This window comes from Vanessa atalanta, chromosome Z (genome assembly GCF_905147765.1).
Source record: "Vanessa atalanta chromosome Z, ilVanAtal1.2, whole genome shotgun sequence".
In the NCBI taxonomy this organism is placed as follows: Eukaryota; Metazoa; Arthropoda; class Insecta; order Lepidoptera; family Nymphalidae; genus Vanessa; species Vanessa atalanta.
In genome coordinates, this window is record NC_061902.1 from 5,407,303 (window position 1) to 5,430,573 (window position 23,271).

The following is a 23,271-nucleotide window of genomic DNA, read 5'->3' on the forward strand; positions in this document are numbered from 1 at the left end:
ATCAGATTAGTGGAGTAAACGAATATAGAATACACCTATGTTTAAGCAAAACTTTAGTATATTTCAATTATTTTCAAAATCATATCTCAGTACAGTTACAAAGCTCACATTGGTATTCGTAATGTCTGGAACTGATTACAAGTGTCTATATAGACCTGCCAGACCAGCCGAGTACATTAAATATCAAGGCATGTGATATTATAGCAAACGAATGATCGAGAATTTAATCGACAAACAGTAATCTGCTAATAGTAAAATAATTAACCATTAATAACGTTGTCAGTCTGTCCAGTAATCTGCAGTTCGACTCGCTTAACGTCGTGCCGAGGTGGACTTCTTTTACGCTTGTTGTTGTTATTGTTGTTATTGTTGACACGCCGGGGCGCTTTTAGTGACGCTTCAGCTAACCAGGTGGATATGCTCGGGTCGACCAGATCCATACATGTTTGACCCTATAAATTTAAAACAGAATGTTAGTTCAGTAAAATATCTGAAAATTCAATTGCATATTTGGAGATCAGATTTGCTAGCGTTTGTATGATTCATCAACAAAGGTTAGATTTTGCACCGCACTCTACACATTATCCAACAGAGGTATCCATTGGCTCAACCGGTAATTCTGGGGGATTTTAACGCTCACCACATGATGGAAAGTTGTGGTGGGAGCAAAGGTGGTGTTTCTCTATGAGAAAACCGTTCATTCTTAAACTTTTCCAAGCTGATGAAAGGTAAGCGGTTCTTCACACATTATATCAAGTTCAGGTCTGCTTGTGTATTATCCGCTTATGGTGTGGCTCTGCCACGCAAAAATGTTTTATTGTTCTTCTCTAGTTTATTCTACGGAGTGAGTCCATATGTTAAAACTATTTCTACCACTGAACAACTAGGCACCGTGGGCCTCCATCCGTGCGTTAACCAATGAAGTTCAATTCAGTCATTCGCACGAAGCGTATTGCTACATCATTTGTCATGCTCAAATGGTTCAACCAAAATGTGGCGTCCTTCCGGCATCTACGTCTCCTGAGCATTACAATTCAAATATCTTCAAGGCAAGGCTGTAAAGTCATCTTCTAGGTCTTCAAGGTAATTGAATTAAGACTAGGCTAACCACCTACCCATCAAATATTTGATATATTTTAAAGGTGAAAAAGTAAATTACCGAATAGTTCTTCAAGTTGGGGTCAGCGCCATGCTTCAACAGTAGAGCAGCAGCTTCTTTCTTCCCCCAGAGTGCTGCAGCATGAAGTGGAGTCCAGCCCTCATAATCAACACAATCTGGCTCTACATTGCATTCTTCTAGAAGAGTTTGTGCAACCTAAATTGAAAAAAAAAATATTATAAATATATGCACAGCATGATGTTATGGAATGTAACACATGGTCATTATTTTAAAACATTTAAAGATAAATTAATCAACATTACACAAATTATAATTTATATCTATTTCTCCAACCAATGCAGTACCGTACACCGTACAGTACAGAAGTAAAAAAATAAATAAGTATATATTTTAATTTATATTAAAACTCTAAAATCTGTATATTAGTATCGATATCGGTATATTATAAATATGGTATATTTGTCTGTAAATCTGTGTATCGTGTGTGCAACAATATCAATTATCCAAACTTTTATTTTGTTTTTAATTTCGTTTAACCCATTTAGACTACTACATATTCTAACATTGAGATGGTCCTGGGATCCCAGAATGATGTAACAAAAATTATGTAATCTCGGTATTAAAAAACGTGGTCAGCAATATTTTCCCTCGTGACAAAGTAAATTCACAATTGAATATACATCAATGTATATAAAAACTATGTAGATGTATCTGTTTGAGATTAATAATAATATGACATGGTTTAATCAAATATTGTGAAAATATACAAATTTATATTTTCATAGAGCTTTTTATGACAATATTTGTGGCAACACTTTTGCAGCAGGACACCAAATTCTCTACCATTCAAGCGATCACTAACTATTTTTGATTCTTTACTTTTCACGAGTAATAATGGCTTTCTTTGCCCTGAACTGACTGAAAGAGCTGAGAATATTGTCTATAAAAACATTCTGTAGTATATTTAGTATCTACAGTGCACTAAAGCCGGGCGGATCGCTAGTTTATAATATAAACTATAAAGGTTACTTCAGTATTTTTTGTTTTTTAATCTATATATTTATAAAAGCGAAATACCACTCACTGATTAATCACGAAATCTCAGAAACAATAACATCCGCTAAGACAAATTTTACCAAACTCCACCCTTAAGGGGGTAAAACGTGGTTTGGAAGTTTATATGAAAGACCTGTTTTTGAAGTAAGACTTTAAATTTAAAATGTATACTCTGTGGTTGGTGTGGAGGTGTACTAATAACGTATCTTTAGAAATCAATCCCATTTTGGGGTAAAACAGGGGATGGAAGTTTGCATAGGCGGGCCGATCGCAGGGCGCCACGGTAGTATGCGAAAGCGATCCCGTGACGCCCGCCGAAGAGACGTAAAGGGTACCGCTGGTATTCCGGTGTACGGGGCGTAGTCTGCGTCCAGGGCACCGACGAGTCCCACATACCGCCAATTCCACGTGGGGGAAACGCGTAATGCGAGATCGAGCGAGATAAAAAAAAATGGGGATGGAAGTTTGTACGAAATTCCAATGTTATTGAAGTTGAAGTAATTAAGGCAGGATTTAAAATGGTATTTAAGTATAAGAATTATTGAAAATAACTACTTAATTATAAGGAGGGATGTTTCACTATAACATTAAAAATTATTTTAGCGTGGACCATGCGGACCGAGTCGTACGTATTATGAATGAATTTGTTTGATTGTAATAGATAAAATCTGATTCTGTTCAACTGGTTATCCAGCAATAACATTTTATTTTATTTCAGTAACACTTAACAGTTCAAAACTGAAATAACTGCGGATAAATCCGCGGGCACAACTAGTAAGAAATATCTGTTTAAAGGGATTTACTCACATTATACTTCACTTCTTAGTCCAAAATATTATTCAGACGAATGTGTATTGAAACGATAGGCTCACAATTGAAAGACTAATGAAGTAAGGTTTCTTTAAAGACGTGATATTTTCATATCATTCAAACAACCAGTCAAATCACTGGATGACCAGTAATCCCACGTATATGTATCCTTCCTGCTTATCCCAAATTCCAAAGCGATATAGTCCAATTACGATGGATCAACAATACCATTAGAAATAAAACAATAACAATGCAAATAAGATACTAACATCTATGTAACCCTTTGCTGCCGCGACGTGCAAAGGAGTTCCGCCTGTTTTCGGGTCTCTTACTTCGACGTAACCATTCGCAGCCCAGTTCCTCGCATCACACAACAGCGTATCGACTTCTGCAGTGCGAGACTTTTCACAATCGATGCCTGGAATGAAAAATATTCAATTAGATTATACCACTATATACTTATTACCAAAAAAAAAAATCGAAATAAGAAGCAGCTCGATTTTTTAAATTAAATAATTATTTAATTGAACGCATCAATACTTGAATCAGAAATAAAATTACATAAAAAAAGTAATATTATAATTGACCTTTGAGGACACTTATTTGCCTTTGAGAACCAGGATGTTTTAATCTGTTAAGCGTCTGAAATGCATTGAAATTGCATTTGAATAGTAACAGACTTATTGAACATTGAAATAATGATCACTATTTCGTTCGTGAAGCATTTAAAATACACACAAACAACATTTCAATTTTTTCTCAATATTAGGACGTCAATTCTTAAACATCATATACAATTAACATTTCAATTAATAGATTATATTAAAGACAATATTATTATTGGACGCATTGCGTAATTCAACTTTAAATGCTAATTGTTTTCCAATACATTTGTTGTAGTTATTGATTACATTGTCAATAATGATGCTTCACTCATTGTTTTCATTGTTGTATCATCTCATAATAATGAGCCGAGATGGCCCAGTGGCTAGAACGCGTGCATCTTAACCGATGATTTCGGGTTCAAACCCAGGCAGGCACCACTGAAATTTCATGTGCTTAATTGTGTTTATAATTCATCTCGTGCTCGGCGGTGAAGGAAAACATCGTGAGGAAACCTGCATGTGTCTAATTTCAACGAAATTCTGCCACATGTGTATTCCGCCAACCCGCATTGGAGCAGCGTGGTGGAATATGCTCCAAACCTTCTCCTCAAAGGGAGAGGAGGCCTTTATCCCAGCAGTGGGACATTTACGGACTGCTAATGCTAATCATCTCATAAAGATGTTTTTAAATTGCTAACATTTGCTTATGATAAATACGAATTAATATCACCTATGAGTTAAATTGGATACGTAGCCCTTAGTCCCTGGTCGCCGGACGGATATATATGATGCAATACAATGATCATTCATATTAAAGCTAAATTAGTTAATCTGACTTCGATAAGATTATAACAATAACAATTGCTGAATTAAAGTTATACAATTTATATTTTTAATACTATTATTTATCCCTCAATAGCTAGCTAGTTTGTATAATTCAAGACCACCATAATGCTAAATGCACCCACATAAAAACTAATAAAAGTTATTAAGATTTATAAGAGAAAAAGTGTTATAGCGACATTTGTATAGCGATATTCACAGTCGTCCTATTACATTATGTTATGAAGTATTTTTTTAAGGCATTCGTTCAGGTTTTTTAAATATTAAAATCAATTAATTCGTGTTGCTGTGGGTTGGAACATTCTAGCATAACACGGTCCTATTAGCTCCTACGAAATTTCGTTTAATCTTCAATATTATAAACCACTTATCCTTAGAACAATTGATTTCAAAAGCGATCGCATATGTTATTATGTATATATGTATTTTAAATTAAATTATCTATTATGTTAGATCATTGACCACAATGATGAATGTTGGAAAATACAATTATTCTTCGTAAATACCAAAAGTGATTATTTCACTATTTAATATTAAAATATATTACAAACCTTTTTCGTCAATAACCTTTTGTAATAATTCCACCATTTTATCGCTTTCAGTGATATCGACGGGCAGTTCCCCGTCGTAATTCACCGCAGCAATATCAGCGCCATTTTCAAGAAGGTACCTACAATCAAAGTAAAATATTTCAATGATTATATCAAAATAATATATACCAAATAATGTTACTTTAATTCAACCATAAGCTTTCGTATACATTATATCAGATTTAGTTGATATTATGTAGTTCTTGTACCATCAACTAACAATTGAATCGAAATAATTTAATACGTAAGGGCAGGAATTAACGAGAAATCAATTAAATACTCAAAGATTATTCGAACACACATCTTTTATATAATTATTGTATACATATTATTTTTATCAGTTGCATTATTGAATTCTTGATAGCTTTTGAAGTACTTCGACTGATGGATCAATAATTATCCTCGTTAATTATACGTGCTGTTAAAAACCTATTAATTTGTACGAACTCAGCTATTGTGTGTGAAATGTTTGTCTATTTTCCTTAATAAATAATTCAATTATTAAACACATACCACACGCAAAGCTTGCATTTTTTTTCTCATACCTTTGTTGTATTAAACAAAACGAAATGACCATTATAATGTGAATAAGCACAATGAGTGTTATTGTCATCAAATATGTCGACGGCGTGTGAACAATTACAAAAATTAAATGAATACATAGATGACCGAAACACAGGAACTCCCTAACGTAACCGGGTCGAATGACTCAGCCCTTGTTGTTTGCACTAATAAATTATCAACTCTCGTTTATTGAATGCAACGTCAGAAAGCCGTGTCATATTTATTTCATAGAAATATATGTTCTCACAACAGATATGTACTTATTCTTTGCAACTAAAGTATAATAACATTCACTAAGATAAAAATATATTTATATCAATATATGTATAGTCATAGGAAATCTATTTTTTTTATGGCATTGGTTGACGGGCGGGCATATGGGCCACCTGAAGGTAAGTGGTCACCACCTCCCATAGACAAAGGCGCTGTAAGAAATATTAAGCAATCCTTATATCACCTATGCGCCACTAACCTTGGGAATTAAGATGTAATGTCTCTTGTGCCTGTAGTTACACTGGCTCACTCGCCCTTCTAACCGGAACACAATACAGAGTATTGTTATTTGGCGGTAGAATATCTGATGAGTGGGTGGTACCTACCCAGGCGGGCTTGCACAAAGCCCTACCACCAAGTAAATTATATCGTAATACGTTCATTGAATTAATTCATTATAAATTGAATGTTACCTGGCTATACTAAGAAATCCACAAGAAGCCGTTGCATGCAGCGGGGTCCAGCCCTCGTTATCACCTCGGTTGACGTCGGCACCGTGTTCGACAAGAAACTCAACCATCTCCAAATTGTCGTCAATGCAAGCCTGGAAATGTGAGAACACATGGTATCAATACGATGGTTATATTTCAACAAAAAAAAAAACTATACACAAAATAGTACTGCGTAATATTTGAATGTATAAATATATAAATCATTTAGAATTTTTTTAAATCCAAGAGAGCACGTGTTCTTAATCAAAAATATATTTCCTGTCATTTTAACATACGTATGAACATATTACTGTAATCGGTACACCGTATCTATAAAAAATAGCGCACGCATTCGCAGTTTGCAAAAAGTTATAATCGTTTCCGCAAAGCTCTTATTATGTATGCGTGATGCATATTGTGATTAAATTACTGTATAGATTTTCTTCGAGTATTTTCAACAATCGAATCATGAAACAATCAAAGTCTTCCTCGGAACCATCTCCACCTAATTGCAAAAACAAGCTCTACATACTCTGTTATGCATTACAATAGTACATTAAGTGCATTGTGCAACAGTACGGAACTACTACAGGGTCAGTGCCACAATCGCTGGCGCGTATCGCGACTCTAGAGGCAACTATTGGGTAATACAATAATTTTTATATCGCTGGGCATAGCGGAATATCTACAACCGTTGCTTCTTTGAGCGTAATACAAAATACAATCCATTTGTAAATAATATCAAATCGCTCGCGCCATACTTAGTGTTTAATATTTCAAAGCAATTATAATTAGCATTTTCATATTTATTTTTGTAAAACTCGATTAAGTTTCAAGTATCAAACAATATAAAATTACCGCAGAGGGGTGCTATTTTAATAAAGGCTCGTATGTCGAACGAGACAAGTCATAAATACTTGTTCTCAACTCAAGTGTTATATTTGCAGTATATTTCCAAATTGTACCCTCTCTGCAAATTGGCACTTCCCCAGAAGTTACAGATGTTCGTGATATGTAACTGTCTTTCCACACTTTGACATGAACAGAAGACGATACGTAAGGTTACTATTAAAAAAATACTTCGCAAGGTCACTGGATGCTATGACACGAATTAAGATCCATATAAATATAATATTAGACAAAGTAAATTCGCACTAGCAGTATTTAAACATTTGACATATTAATACATTTTATAAATTAGCATAAGTATTTTATAAAGAAGAAATAAATTCGCTTTGCATCATTCTTAATGAATATCATTGGAAGAAATTTGACATTATAAATTTAAAACAAGTAGTTAAAGCAATTCTGTCACTTTCCAAATCGCAACCGTTAAACTTTTTATATAAATATATACAACACAGTTAATAGTTATTCGTTTTCGAAAACTTTCGCCATTTAAGGAATAGATATTTATTAATTTTCTTTAAAAAAAAAAGAGAGATATATGGTAACAAATTTTAATAAAAAACACAGATGAGATATACTTCGCCTTTTTGTGCAGGTTCTGTTAATATCGAAGACATTTTTCCCTTATTTTATGAAGGCTTTATACAAGCATACCCGTAATATAATCATAGTGTTGTGTTAACAACTATAGCAATATTAATTAGCTTATTAGTGATAATATGTAGTTCAGATAAGAATCATTAAACAACACTTCGATTTAAAACCAAGTAAATTAAATACTTAGGAAGTAATCAAAATAATCTATATGCCTGTACGTACATAAATTCTATTTCTGTAATATATTTTACTGAAGGCCCCACGTGTATATCTTGTAACATCACTAAAAATACTAACATATACATAATTATATCATCATCGTAAACTAAACAAGTAATCCATGCTTACATGTTTTTGTTCTTATACGTCGTGGTCGAAATTGTGTTTTAATTTTCAAAAAAAACCATTAAAATTTATATTATAATAATTTTGATGAGGAATGAGGAAAGGATGTAAACGAATCATTTGTATATACGATAGATATCGGGAAGTGGGCGAATGTCAGTAAGTGAGCGTTAATGTAAGCATTACTATATAAATAAGAACTACTACTAAACAAATATCGATAAAGAGTACTTCATTTTAACCAAATCTTTGTAAATATAACAGAGTTAAAGTAGTGGAAACCAGACGTCACGTTCTTGATATATAAAACAATATCCATGTGTTTCCTCTATTCAGAAAAACTGTACGTTATATGTCAAAAAAAAACACCACAACGTGGAGACCTACCTCAATACAAATAACGTTTAAATCATCCAAATCGCTCCAATAATTTTCAAGTAAATTTTGATAATAGGTATATAAAAGAAATAAGCGTGGGTAACATAAAAATGGCAATAACTAAGCACATATTACACATCCCCTATACTATTATTAAATCAACATTTTCTTAAAATAAAATATAACGAATATAAATATAACTAAATTAAGAAGGTACCTAACATATTAATTAATTTATGATATGATATTTATTAATGATACCTTAATCATAACCAATCTGTCTGACCGTATACTTAATTTAGTAAACGTATTGACTGTATATATGTAACATAGACCAACTTAACTTTGCCACATAATCTTATACATCTTACATGTATTATAAATTAAGTAGTTGCTAGGTAAGTCTATATAGTCTATTGATAGAATTACGTGTAATATACAGACTAGTTACTGCCCCAGTTCAGAAGCATATTCAAAATGTCCCATATTTTCATATAAATAATGTACATGCATTTTTACATAACCTCCTCCTTTACCTCGAGTCGTTTAAAAATAACAAGAATATTTCACTTGTTTAAAAAATAATTTCTTACTACGGTTACGAACACAAATCGAGTTTGTCCAATAAGGATAGCACCGATGTTTGTATTTAATATCGCTGGTTTCAGAACTCGTCATCAACGTAAAATAGAATTCAATTAATTAAATTTTTTAATTCGTGTGGTAAATAGAATCTGTGAATGTAACCATATATATGAGTAATTCCAGTCAGTCTTACATACGGAAGTCGAAGCCGAACATACAGATAATGACGACGACGAACTGTCCTTACATCTTTTTAAAATATCGTTAGCGTTTATATGATGTCTAATTATTCTACCAACTGACATATCTTGGAAAGTTTCCAAATATTATAAATATTTTATTTAAATATAAAACCGTATATAACAAGTGAGATTGCGTAATGTTATTTATTTTATTTACTTAAATATTATATTATTTATAAATACATATACATATGTATGTATTACGTAATTTTGACTGTTTTTTATAAATCCGATTAATGGACTCGAAAGATTCGTGAATTACTACAACAGTAATAACACTAGAGTCATCATTTGATCATATTAATGTATCATATTAAAGCATCTAAAGAAGAATAAAATATAACTATTATTATCTCAATATATGTTATGAAATTTTTCGCAAGTAAACTTATGCACGGACCGGCATTGATAATAGTGACATCACTGAGCGGTCTCGACTTGCTCTTACTATACGAATAAAGGTCGAACACTCGGGCCAGTTTGTAAGAAGTTTTTTTTCTTCTACTTAATGAATTAATTTAATTAAAGTTAATACATATTCATCAAATTCTACCAACAATTCCTTTACATTGGAAAATAGTTGTATGTACTTATACTTGTATAGCATACAATAAAATGTCAATAATGGGGAAGCTACACTTGTAGTTTCGTTTAACTTTTGTTGTTTACATGTGTAGTATAAATACACGTTACTCTCTAAATAATCGCACCAGATTTTATTTAAATCTTTAGCCCTTGGCAACACGTAAACTGACTTGCCGTCAGTGGGCTCCGTGCCTATGTCTACAATTAACACTAAAATAAAACATTCATGGCGCGTGTGCAGCCTATGACGTAACTAATATCAACGAATCTCTCCGCTGTCTCTAGCGTGACCTCGAAAAAATCCTAGTCCGATTCTAAATTTACGTGGCGCTAGCTCTGTCATCGGCAATACATCATTCCTCCACGAAATATTTAGGTCGGTCAATGACAGCATCAAATTTTATAAAAAAAAGTGTTTATTCAGGCATTAGGTCAATAATTGGGGCGTGTACCTTTTTAGTTTCACTCGTGATGTTGCATTTTAGGTCGCCGATGTTAAAATGTAATAAAAATGAAATGCTGGCACGTTACGATCCGAATACAATTTATGGTACAATTAAACATGAAAAAACTATTTTAGTTTGTTTTTGTGTTTCTATAAACGTATTATTGATCAATAACAATAACATTCTCCATTTAAATGAAAATGAGTATCTATATTGTGTACACTGTGTTATAGCAAAGAAGGTAGTCGAAGTAATAACTGTAACAACGAAACATAATTTACGGAATTAGAAGTTCACGAAGTCATCGACCTAATTTCCCGGACTATCTAATGAGAGGAGTATCGTGTACTATAAATACTGATATAAAACAACGTGCGGCATACAGCGAAGACAAAACGCATCCGTGATCAAACGCTGCCAAAATAATAATTCAAATTGTGATGGCAAATGGACCTATCCGACTGTTTACATCTATAATATATAACACTAAACAAAACTAACTTTAACCAATATTTTATCAAAAATATTTGTTACGCCTAAGGCTTCTTAAAAAGTAATTATTGTCGTCGTTTATCGGAAGGAACCGTGAATCAAAACCAAAGATCTATTTAAAAAACACCCATTTGTATTTTTATACGGAACTCTTTTTAAAATAATTTGCAATTGGTCCGATTACGTAGCGCAAATAACATCGATGTTTAAAAGTAAAAGATAAATAGAACAAGTTTTCAATATAAATATGTATTAAAATAAAACATTTTTTTTTATTATTATTATAATAGTTAAAATTTATAAATTTAAGTACAATAGTCATAAATTTAAGAGCATTATTAATCCAATCCAAGACAAATTTACAATATTGTTTGTGTCGGTGTGATTTTAACACAGAAGAGAAAAGATCTCGTGAGGAAAGATACTGAGACAACGAGTTCGGGCTCAATTAGCAAATGAGCTTCGTCACAGCATACTATGTATTATCATAGAATCATTAATATTTATTTAAATATTTATATAAAATAATAGAATAAAGTCAATGATACTTGGGTGCGTAGGACGAATAGAAACTCTTTGTCAGCCCTATGTGCGATTAAAAACAAGCTTATATTATCGTAAAGAACTATTAAATATTTTGAAAAAATTAAATGGTTACTAAAAATATTTCATAATGACAAATGATAAAATCAAATAGCAGACTAGCGCCAGACGCTTTAGATGCTTTCGCTTACATTTCGATAAAATAAGACAAAGTGCCTGTTATCCCGAGAGGGATTAACCTCAATAATAAACCTGACGTTCTCAACATACTTGTCTCCGACGTGAAACTATGTAATTTAATTAAAAGTAACAAAATAATCAACTTATTCATCGGCATCATAGAAAATCAAAATGTACTAAATCAAACTTGACATGATGTAATAGTAGGTTAGCCTAAATTAAAAATTAGTTAGACATTTAGGTTCTTGAGTTACTGTTGGTTTCATAACTATTTTCATTTAATTTGATTAACACAATCGTCTAAATATCAAGTATATCTGTCCCTTATACGTATATTAATAAGGCAAAATCAATCCTCTTTATAAATAGGGCACACACGGTGTTCCAGATGCGGTTCTGTGTTCACACACGGAACAGGAATATAAAAATAATTAAACAAAGTATAAAACGATCAATAGTTTAAGTTCAGTATAACAAGAAAATAATAACTAGTAAATAGTATACATTACGTACATATACTATTTTCAAATACTTTTGTCTTGTTCCTTTTCCTAAGACCTCACAACGGCATAGCCAATAATACTATAGTTTGAAGACATGAGGTCATGATGCCGCAATTACGGTTTTAAGACGAGTGCCAAAAAAACGTTCCAATACCGTAAAAATAAATCTTTCAACCTTATTACAGTAGGATTACAATATTTCTTTTTTTAAATATTTTACATTCTTCGGTGAAGAATAATTCGCTTCATTTGAAAAAATGCACGGAATAAAATGTAAATTTAATTTCATAATTGTATCAGTAGTTTCTATTGGAGATTGAATTCAATTCAATGTTCTACTAGGTCAATATTAATTGTTTATGTTTCTATTATAAATATACTGCATTTTTTTTTACTTTTTGCATTTTAAACAACAATCAATTATTTTCTTTTATAAATATTGGACAACATCACATACATTACTCTGATCCCAATGTAAGTAGCTAAAGCACTTGTGTTATGGAAATCCGAAGTAACGACGGTACCACTAACACCCAGACCCAAGACAACATAGAAAACTAATGAACTTTTTCTACATCGACTCGGCCAAGAATCGAACCCGGGACCTCAGAGTGGCGTACCCATGAAAACCGGTGTACACACTACTCGACCACGGAGGTCGTCCTGTAAGTCGTCGTGATATAAATAACATAGTTAAAAAATATTTAATCATAATTATTATAAGTCTGACTTTCAATTTGATCCATTATAATAAAAGTTATTATTTAAATACTATACATGCTAAGGTAAAATAATAATATATACCAAAATATATTATTTTTTTTACCTTAGCATGTAAAATTACCCACATTCGAATCTATAAGCTATAGACAAATTTTGATTCAGTATGTTTCAAAATTAAAGTGACTCTTACGTCTACAATTTTTATTGTTTACTAATAAATAAATTAGCTAAGCGCATTTTCAATTTCTTTAATAGTAAATTGCACACGTGTGAAGACAGGGCTCATCGCTTATATATTTGGATTATAAACGCTACCATACCTTTTTTTATTAATAACTGATATTTTAGAACTTCTAGTGTTCACATGAAAACCAGATATATATTTAAACAAAATTATGAACATACATCGCAAAAGACTAGCACAGATGTCAATGATTTTAGAAAATAATCTGTTATACGGTGCAAGTAAGATAAACGTATCTTATTTAGTTATTTGGAGAGCAGCAGTCGCTTGTATATGTGTTGGTCCAGTTTCGTATCGTATTCCAGCACATTATATGCGAACTAGTGATGCAATCATATTCAACGTATATCGAATACGAATACAGAACTCTGCAAATGGATACACGCATTATTATTGAGACTCAAATATATCCAATGCTTCACACCGGGAACTACTTGTACCAAATGCACAAGTCTATAAATATTGTTAAATTGTAGATGTGATCAGTCAACCAAGTCACTACGTTCTAAGAAAATGTATGTTAAATGAGTATTTAATGTCATATAATTTTGAAGCAGTAAGGTATTCTTAATATGTTATTATTAAGACATACATATACGACGTTTTTTAAAAAACTTTTCTTTAACTGTATGTGTTTCAGTTTTTCCAGCGTCTACTACGAAATCCCCCAACAATTAACTGTATATCTCACTAAATATGCAACATTGCTATTACCCAACATAAATTTATTTATATATACAGCTATGTATATCGAATTAGTGAACCGATAGATTTAAGAAATACTTTAATATTTCTGAAACCCTCGATTAAAAGTACATAAACATTTATTAGGCTTTACTTTAAAAATGTTTTTAGGGATTTCAAATCAATGATGACAGAAACAGTGTTTGTAAGCGTTAACTTAACAGCGACCAAAACCCAAAGCTTTTAAGGCAGTTAATTAATTACTAAATTTAATTCGTGTCAAGCCACGTACATACCGGGTTTGCGTAGTTCGTTAATTGCACTTTACACGAAGTAATTTGTGAGTTCAATTACTATATATTTTACTAGTTGCCGCCCATGGTTTCGCCGCGAGTTCAGGTAGTTTTCCGGAATAAATGATTTTTTTTTCGGAATTTTTCCTATTCCACACAATAATCAATATCTGTGCCAATTTCCATTCGGATACGTTTAGCCAAGCTGACGTTATTGAGTAACCTTCAATCCATTCATCCTAACTTTCATTGCATTCATTGCATTTATAATAATATTAGTAAAATAATATGGGTTACAAAACTATACTTCTATAAACCATAGCTTCAAAGTTCCGAGTCAAACTTTTTATTAAATTTTTGATGGTCCTACTGCCCCGATTTATTTCATATGTTTAGCACAGAAATTACAGGCCACACATTGCAAGCAACCTCAATAGGTAAAAGCAAAAACGTATTTTTAAAATATAGAAAATAAAATGAAAGCAATCTTAATTTTCGTTGCTTTTAAAATAACTTTTTAACTGTACATTATTGGCTGTAAAATATAAAAAATATCAAAAACTATCTAATACAAAACTAAAAGACTTATTGAATTGGACAGAGGCAATATTGCAACTAACTAAAGATCATTGTTGAGTGTTCAATCGATCAATAAGGACGTCTTCAACTGTTACTTGTTTCGCTGTTAGATGTCAGGTTATTCGTCGAACAATCTGGGGTCATATTAATTACGTCTATTAAGACTTGTTAATTCTTTCCTGTGGCCAGTGACTGCTTATTTAGCTTATCTTTAGAGCAATTTCGGTTCGTTAAAATAACTTTGGATTTTCGTTTTACATTTCTTATGCGAAAAAATGAGAATATAACTTTGTTAATATAAAAATAATAAATGTTATGCTGTAACAGTCGATCAGATATTTATTTCATTTTTTCGGATTAACTTCCTGCATGGAGTTTGATATACGATTTAAACGAAGATAAAAGCATGTCCATTATTATTATAGCGATCACAATTTACAAATCTTTTGATTTTTTATAGACAAAACAATAATACGGATTATATCACAGACTAATAAAATGTAAGGCCAAAAATGTATTGACCTCAATACTTTTTAAGTTATAACGTTTGTAATTATCACGAGTACTATGATAAAGACTACGTTTTTTTCTGTACGTCTAGAGCAGGTTTTCATTAATACCCAGCGAAACAAAAAACGTTTTATATGAACGTCAAGCTTATTAATAGATAGACAGATTTTATGTATATAAATATAATATAATATGTAAGTAAATGTTACACCTACATGTGACTGTTCTACGTTATGGATGAACACTAGATTAAAACCGATCCATAACTCGTTATAACGTAGTATGTTATAATAATTACGGTTACAGAGCAAACAAATGGTATTCGATTCAATTAATAAGTAATCCTTACCGGGAAAATTTGTTGACGTAACACTTTGACATTCATGCAAATGTTACCATAATTACCACATTCAGAATAATGAAATTAAAGCCAACGTTTATTTAACATATATATTTTCTAATTTTTTAAACTATTTATTAATATATGTATGTAATACGATGAATCTATCAATGTATACAATATTAAATGCTAATAGTTCGCTTCATAGGATACTAACTGAATACATTTATACGAATAACAATATAACATAAATAATATAACCTTTAAAATTTCACAATTGCAATAATTATTAATCCCTAGTTCCCTCATTCCGTTTCTAATGAATTACGTATAGATGGAATACGGCAGAAACGTGTTCTACTATACGGATAATCGTGGACACTGTCAGCTTCTAATTCTGGACTGCTGACGTTTAGTGGTCGGTCGAAACAATCGAAAGTTATTCCGAGTGCTAAGCTCAACACACGTGACATGCAGTACCGCATTCTCGGCGAAACATTGATTGGCGGAAGTCATTTTAATATTACAACCTTCCAAAAACTTATCCTTAACCATCAAATTTTACAAGAGCCGTTGCCAAAACGTAACGCATTGCATTGAGACATATTTCATTCAACGTTATACTAAGCATACATATATGTATATACCGATGTGTCGTGGTTTTTTGGTACATTGAAAAAAAAAAATGTATGTATGTCTATTCTGTGTTTACATTACAACTAGTTCTTCATGCTTAAATGATACGGATGGACGGTTTTAGGTGCTCGGTTGAACACGCTTATTTCAAAAAATTAAATTGTTTGTTTTAAATATTTGGGATTGGGAATTGAGATTCTTATTTAGAAGCTAATATGGTAATCTTCACGGAGCTTGCGTGTAAATTTCGAATTGAACAGTTGTGATACTGAAGGCGCATTAAGTTTATGATAAATCTGGAGGTTGAAATTAGTTTGATTGATTGATTGATCATTATGCTTCATCCAGTGCGGTATTTGTTTGATTCAATATCATCATTATTAGAATATTTCAGAAGAATGATTCAAAAAATACATAAACACACACACAGGCTATCAAAATAAAGGAAATTCAATTGTGTTTTATTTTCTAAAATAGATATGTATAGATTTCATTTCGAATTATAATATTGTTTAAAAGTAAAAGTGGTTTGTGTATTCTGTATCCAGTAACTCTTGAACAAATTACGATGATGATACTTGCACACAGTTGTTTATCACGTACTCGAGAAAAATAAAGATAATATGCTAAAGTGCATATTAAATGTGTAATACAAACCAACCATACCAAGACATGTATGAAATATGAAGCCAAATCTAGAAGTTGTTCAAACATTTATACATTACTGTTTAAAAAATACTCTCATTTTATCAATTTTTTATACATACATAATCTCAGAGTTGAAAAAAACATTGAAAAATATAATCCTAATAAAAGAAGTAATGTGAATAAGTTTGATGTGACAAATTACATATATTAATAATCATATAAAATCGGGAAGAGTGGCTAATAATGTTGATTTTTATAAATGTAAAGAGCCTTTCAATTTGTTTAAACTATATGAAGTTATTATCGAAAAAATTACTCATAACTTGTATTAATAATATCAATTAACTTTAATTTTATGATGATTTATTGAATTGGACATCACAGGTTAATTTTCTTCATTATAATGCCAATGGTATAAAAGTTATTTATCTGCCAAACTGTTACTATTTATATGAGATATACATTTTTCTAAATACATAAATATTTTTAAATAGCTGTTAATGTTTATTTATCCTTAAATTAAAGCTATGTGTATATATTGTTTCCTTATATGAATAAACATGATTTTGTGCTTAATTGTTTGTTTGTTTGTTTTTAATCTTTTTATTATTAGAAATATTTAAGTATGATTAAACAAAATATAACATAAAATAAATTAAAATTATTAAATCTAAACAAAGTATGTTATAATTTGTTTAGAAGATGAGATTTAAAGTTATTAAACCTCATTTCTCAAAACATGCCATTTGGAAACTTGACAACAGGTATATTTCATATAAGAATCTTGTTACACACAACCTTTATTTCTACGAAAAACCTATCAACAAATTCTGTTTGGAGAAAATAACTGGAAGCAATAAGACCGCTGTTGCCACATTTATTACACCATCCTTAACTTAAAATAAAACTTGAATGTAATAATGCTTATTTATTACTTATTCCACATCATACATTTGTGTTTGTGCGTCTTATATCTTATATCAGCAAGTAATTGACAAATTAATAAAGTCAACATTGCCCTATATCTCAAAACGTCCAAAATATTGTTTAACAAATGACAAGTAAACCAAACATGTGAAATGTGTTTATAACTTTTACAACTCAGGCCCTAAGTAGCATTGTAGTTATAATTTATAAATTGTTTCAATTCAATTTGAAGATACATAGAATTATTTATCAAAATTTTGTCATAAAAGTCTATCTAAATGAATTTAGGTGTCCATAAACCCAAAAAAAGCATAGCAAATTTGTTATGGGATTGTATATATATATAAAAAAAAAATGTTAATCATCTATTCTTCTTAAGAGAAATATATAAAATAATTCTCACAGTATAGTTTATGACAATCTGTGTTAATGCTTATGAATAAAAAGTAGAGCATGCAATTATAAATGCCATGAGTCTATTTTCATAATATTAACACAAACTTTCCTCTCATATGCTAGTAATAGTTGTTCTGCCCTATCTGAGTGGATATCATTAGTTAATCTACCACAAAACAAGATTATTACATGTTTTTAATAAGAACTATACCTGAACATTAAATATAGAGGTAGGGAAGAGGATAAAATAAATATTATAACATCTAGGCTAGTGCCCAGCTTCGTGTACAACAAACAACTGAATTTTTTTGCAAAATAGATTTCAGTCAGTATGAATTTTTATATCACATAATACAACATACCACTTCGCCATTATTAAAAAAAGAAGACACACTGTTATGTTACCACACAAACACTTTTCAGCGCTTAAAGTGAGGGGTTTATGTAAAAAATGCTATGCATACAAAACATATGTAATATATGCCTATATAATTTATAAGATCCATATATTGCTTTAAAACGAAAGAAAATAAAATCAATTTATATCTTATCAGACCACATTTTTTGATTAACTTAATAAATACGAAAGTGGATGACTGTTACTTAATCATAATGAAATGATTGAGATGATTCAAATAAGTGATATGAGTTGATAAACTGTGAGTAGATCCTGTACTGTGATGTGTCTGGTATATTTCAAGCTTGAATATTATGTAAAATAACTACTTTAGACTAATACTTATGAATACAAATCTAAATAAGAATAATAATATCTTATCTGCAGTATTAATAGTCTGTCTGTCTAATCATATCTGTAACACTGAATATAATAATTTCTAACAGGAAAAACAGCTTGCAAGAACCATTTAAATAATTTTGCTTGGAATCAAATAATTTTGCTTTAAGTAAACTAAATTATCCAGCGTACTTACCTAACACGACACACTATACAAAAATGGATACAAATTATGACTTGAATATGAATTTATAAAAGTTTTTTAATGAAAGTATTCAAAACAAATTTAGAAAGTTTAACTGTAATTTTAAATCAATAAATCAAATTTTAGAAATTTTGCATAAACAATACCTAATGCATGATATATCAAATAGACTGAATGGTTGTTCTTTCTATAGTGGACTAAATAGTGTACTTTTTACACCTTAAGTGGTATGGGGTTTCATAATTTTAGACCTATAATTATTCAGAAACAATGTCATAAAAGTGCATATGTCATATATACTTATTTTACTACAAATTTACAAATATTCGTCTGTTAATACATTAACAGGCCAAAAGTCTAAGAATGAAATTTTGTGATGACAAAGAAGCAAGTACCTTTATATTTGAATAATTTATTTGTAAGATAACAAATTTTACTGACCTGATGAAGAGCCGTCAGACCGTCCACGTTCGCGGTGTTTATATCAGCGCCCATTTTTAATAATTTCTGTACTTCGTCCTTGTCTCCAGCGGTACATGCCGCCAAAAACACGATGCCCGATGAAAACTGTATCCTCGATGCTCTTTTCGGCATCGATGACTGTTTATTAGTATCGGATTCCTCCCATCTTTTCAACTGTTCGGCTCTCTTAAACAGAGCTGACGACGTTCTCGGATCCGTCATTTTAAATACCCTCAATACACTTGACACTCAATATGGTCCCGATGTACACTTTTTACGTTGCATAGATTATGTTTTTATTACATACAGTACACAAACGCCGAGTCCATAACTTAATTGCCAAAAAAGGAAACATGAAAGAAGAAACGGTCTAGGGAGATTGATATTTTTACAGCTTTCATGCGATCATTGTTTGAAACACTTGTTGAGTTTTTCGCTTTATGCACCCATCTAAAGACACTTTGAACATGACATAACCAATAAGCTACACTTTTAGCGTGGCAGCCATTACGAGAATAAATTTAGAGCCAACAACCTTCTAACTAAAAGTAAAAAGAAAACTAGGATGAGAATGACGGGAAGAAGAAAACACCTAGCGTCACCTAGCGGATGATTTTCCAGGAACCAATGTTACCATTTAACAAATCAAATGTTGTCTATGTCATGATAAATGTGAACGTAGAAAACTAACTTACTAAAAGCTAGATAGACATTAACAAAAAAAAGACTTAATAGGTGATGAGGAATAATAATCCTGGCAGACTGAATTAAAACAACAGTAAAGAAGGAACAGTTTTATTTTATATTGTAATTTATTACTTTTCAAGCTTTGCATTTTTAAATCTATTCTACTCATAAAATTCACGCAGCTTCACTCACTTTGAATTCAGCAGCAGCAGCATGAAAATCCATTGTCATCAAGCTATTTTATTATTGTTTAGGTAATTTTACAATAATAATACTTATTCGAATTATAGATCAAAATTTAAATTATTAGGAAGCAGAATTAGTCTAGTGTAGAGATCAGGGATGTTACTTTTTTTTTTTAGGGAAACAAACAATGAGATGACATTTATGGCATAAAAATATACAATATTATGTACATCAGCTAAATTTCCACTGATACTAATTACACAATTATTAAAATTAAAAAAAAAACTAACATATATAAAATCAAATAGGTAACATTATACAATTAATGAGATCAATAAATATATACTAAGGGAAATCTCCAACAATTATGAATAAAGTTAAACATAATTAAACAAAACGAAATTAAAAAATACACAAAATATAAGGAATTAATGGCTACATAGGTTAATTAATTATAGGCTAAATATTTGTACATGTCAGAACATATTGTATAAATTGATAGACATTTATCTTATTTACTTTTTTTATAAAAGAATACATTTTTTTCGAATACATATGAAATTTCGGATATGTATATAGATACGGATAACCGTATCTATAATTCATATAAATGAATAATATTTAACCAGTTAGTTATGTATGGTTACAGATATAAAATTATTTCGGATTATTGAATTGTATTTCGGATAGTTACAGTCACGGATATAAAATTTCTTAGGAATTGGAAAAAAGGAAATAAAAACAATTTCAAGGAAAAAATTGGACTCAATTTTTTGGCTTTAAAAAGTAAAAAAGTCCGCTTTACAAAGACTGAACACGTTATAAAAACAAAATTAAAACTTTTTTGTCGGTTTTCGTTATGGTTTTGGATAGATTTTTACTTTGGGTATCCGAAGGATTTCTTTTTAAAGTAAAAATAAATGAATACATACATTACTATCTTCAAATTAAGATTATATAGTTTTGTTCCCTCACAATTGAACATGTATTGGGGCCTAATTCGAAATGAATTATTTGTATTGTAGATTGGCATCATCATAATAGGTCTTACTATATTTCGTCCCTTATATCGGTATACCTATTTATCGATTTATAATCTTCATAATTGAAGAAACTGAACTCACATACAACCCTTCAACTTCCAATGGGGTAAATTTGAACGAGGATTTAAATTAAAGAATTAAAGTAGCCTGTGTCCTTCCTTGAAATTGAAGCTTGCGTTGCACCAAATTTCACCAAAATCAGTTCTGTGATTTAGCCTAAAGCGTAACAAACAGGCAAATGCAATTATTTTCGCTTAAATGCAAAATTTATAATAATATAGGCTATTAGCACAGTTTCTGTCTCTAGTTTGACTGCCTCGTTGGTTTAGCCGTTAGATATTAATAGGCTGCAGATCCCTAGGTTTTATATTCAAGATCCACGTTATGTCTATAAAAAGCTATTAGGTGTTTTCGAGAACAATCTTATTAGCCCATAGATAGCCTGGTGTTGAAGTTAGAAGTGTGTACACTCCAAAATCACGTAAAACTGTCGGTCCTGCAGCTGATTTAAGCATGTCGTTTCTAATTTTATGGGAGTAAATAATACACCTGTATTGTGACCGAAATCGATCAGGAAGACGTATTCGTCATCATTAATAGTATGTAATATATAGATTATTGTTTTTACATCAAAGTTCATAAATAAAAAAATTGTTTACTTTATTATTTGCAATAAATTAATCAGTAGTAAATTTTATTGTTTTAGTTATTATTCGTGATTCTTACTATATTTCATCTAAGAACTTTAGTGTTTGTGTGTAAATTTGTTCAATATAATATTTTAATTATTTTGTGGTAAGATCAAAGTAATTATTTTATTCTATTCTGAATTTATAAAATATTTATTCAAATTGGTTGAAAGATACATATATGAAGAGATTTTTTCTAATACTAAATATATAAAATTTAGGTAGTTTATCTATTTTGAACTATTAAATTATTAACTTCAATACAGTTTGTACTTGTACAGATTATAAATTGACAACAGTTTTCTAAGCTTGGCAACATTTTTTACCTTAAATTTTGTGTAATAATTTTAATGTTTAGTAGATAGTGTACACATTATATTTCTTTACTATTAATTAAATTAAATTTAAATATTTGAAAATAAAATTGAAATATATTGTTTATGGAAATAATTTAATTGAGTTGGTATTGAGAACTAACTTGCGATTTATTTTTTACAAAAGCGACATCTGGTGCTATTCTTTGTCACAACTGACTCAGTTTAGTAGTTTTGCTGGTGCTGGACAGAGAATATTCAAAATTCAAGATGGCCAGATGTCACGATGGTGTCTTAGACTTTTGTCGTTAACTTTATTTGTTTTATGTGAAAAAGTGCTTTTTCACTATGGCTGACTTAAGTGTTGATATATCAAAGTTGCCGGACGAGATAAGAGATAAGTTAGCAGAGTTGGACTTGGAGTTATCGGAAGGTAAGAGTGTAGCAAGTCTGCGAATCTCAGATCGATAATTTGTTAATTTTGAGTTGTTGTGGGTCTAACTTAAACTTTAGTTTAAAAAAAAGTTGCATTAAATTTAAACATTTTTAATTTTAAACCTACGCGAACTCAGCTCTACTTTTAACTGACGTAATCATTGACAGCTGATATAATATTTTCGGATAAATATTGAGAGCCCAAAGATGCCGAACCGTATTCTGGGTATTGCTCACATTGAAGTTAATAACATTTAATTATTTCACGCTTTGTCACACATGATCTCACAAGGAATGCATTACTCTCGTCTGTAATGTTTTTTTATTCAATAAGACGCTCAACACCGAAGCAACTTCGTAATTGCAAAGTACAACTTTGTTTGACGCTTGTGTGCACACGACTTCCACATAGAATCCGTACTTGTGCTAATGATGTA

At 30.8% G+C, this 23,271-nt stretch overlaps 2 protein-coding genes across 13 annotated transcripts in view; one reads left to right on the forward strand and one right to left on the reverse strand.

Moving 5' to 3' along the window:
• Positions 1-20,075, reverse strand: part of LOC125076294 (protein phosphatase 1 regulatory subunit 12A) — a 41,645-nt gene extending 21,570 nt beyond the window's left edge. For all 7 annotated transcript variants that reach the window (XM_047688387.1, XM_047688392.1, XM_047688391.1 and 4 more), the window contains exons 1-6: positions 19,460-20,075; positions 6,275-6,405; positions 4,986-5,104; positions 3,256-3,404; positions 1,160-1,315; positions 266-452 (exon numbers count right to left, since the gene is read on the reverse strand). In XM_047688387.1, the coding sequence (XP_047544343.1) occupies positions 266-452; positions 1,160-1,315; positions 3,256-3,404; positions 4,986-5,104; positions 6,275-6,405; positions 19,460-19,702 (985 nt within the window). In that variant the 5' untranslated portion in view covers positions 19,703-20,075. The remainder of the gene's footprint in view (positions 1-265; positions 453-1,159; positions 1,316-3,255; positions 3,405-4,985; positions 5,105-6,274; positions 6,406-19,459) is intronic.
• A 2,562-nt stretch (positions 20,076-22,637) lies between these two features.
• Positions 22,638-23,271, forward strand: part of LOC125076315 (disco-interacting protein 2) — a 64,844-nt gene continuing 64,210 nt past the window's right edge. For all 6 annotated transcript variants that reach the window (XM_047688413.1, XM_047688416.1, XM_047688415.1 and 3 more), the window contains exon 1: positions 22,638-22,832. In XM_047688413.1, coding sequence (XP_047544369.1) covers positions 22,748-22,832 — 85 coding nt within the window. In that variant the 5' untranslated portion in view covers positions 22,638-22,747. The remainder of the gene's footprint in view (positions 22,833-23,271) is intronic.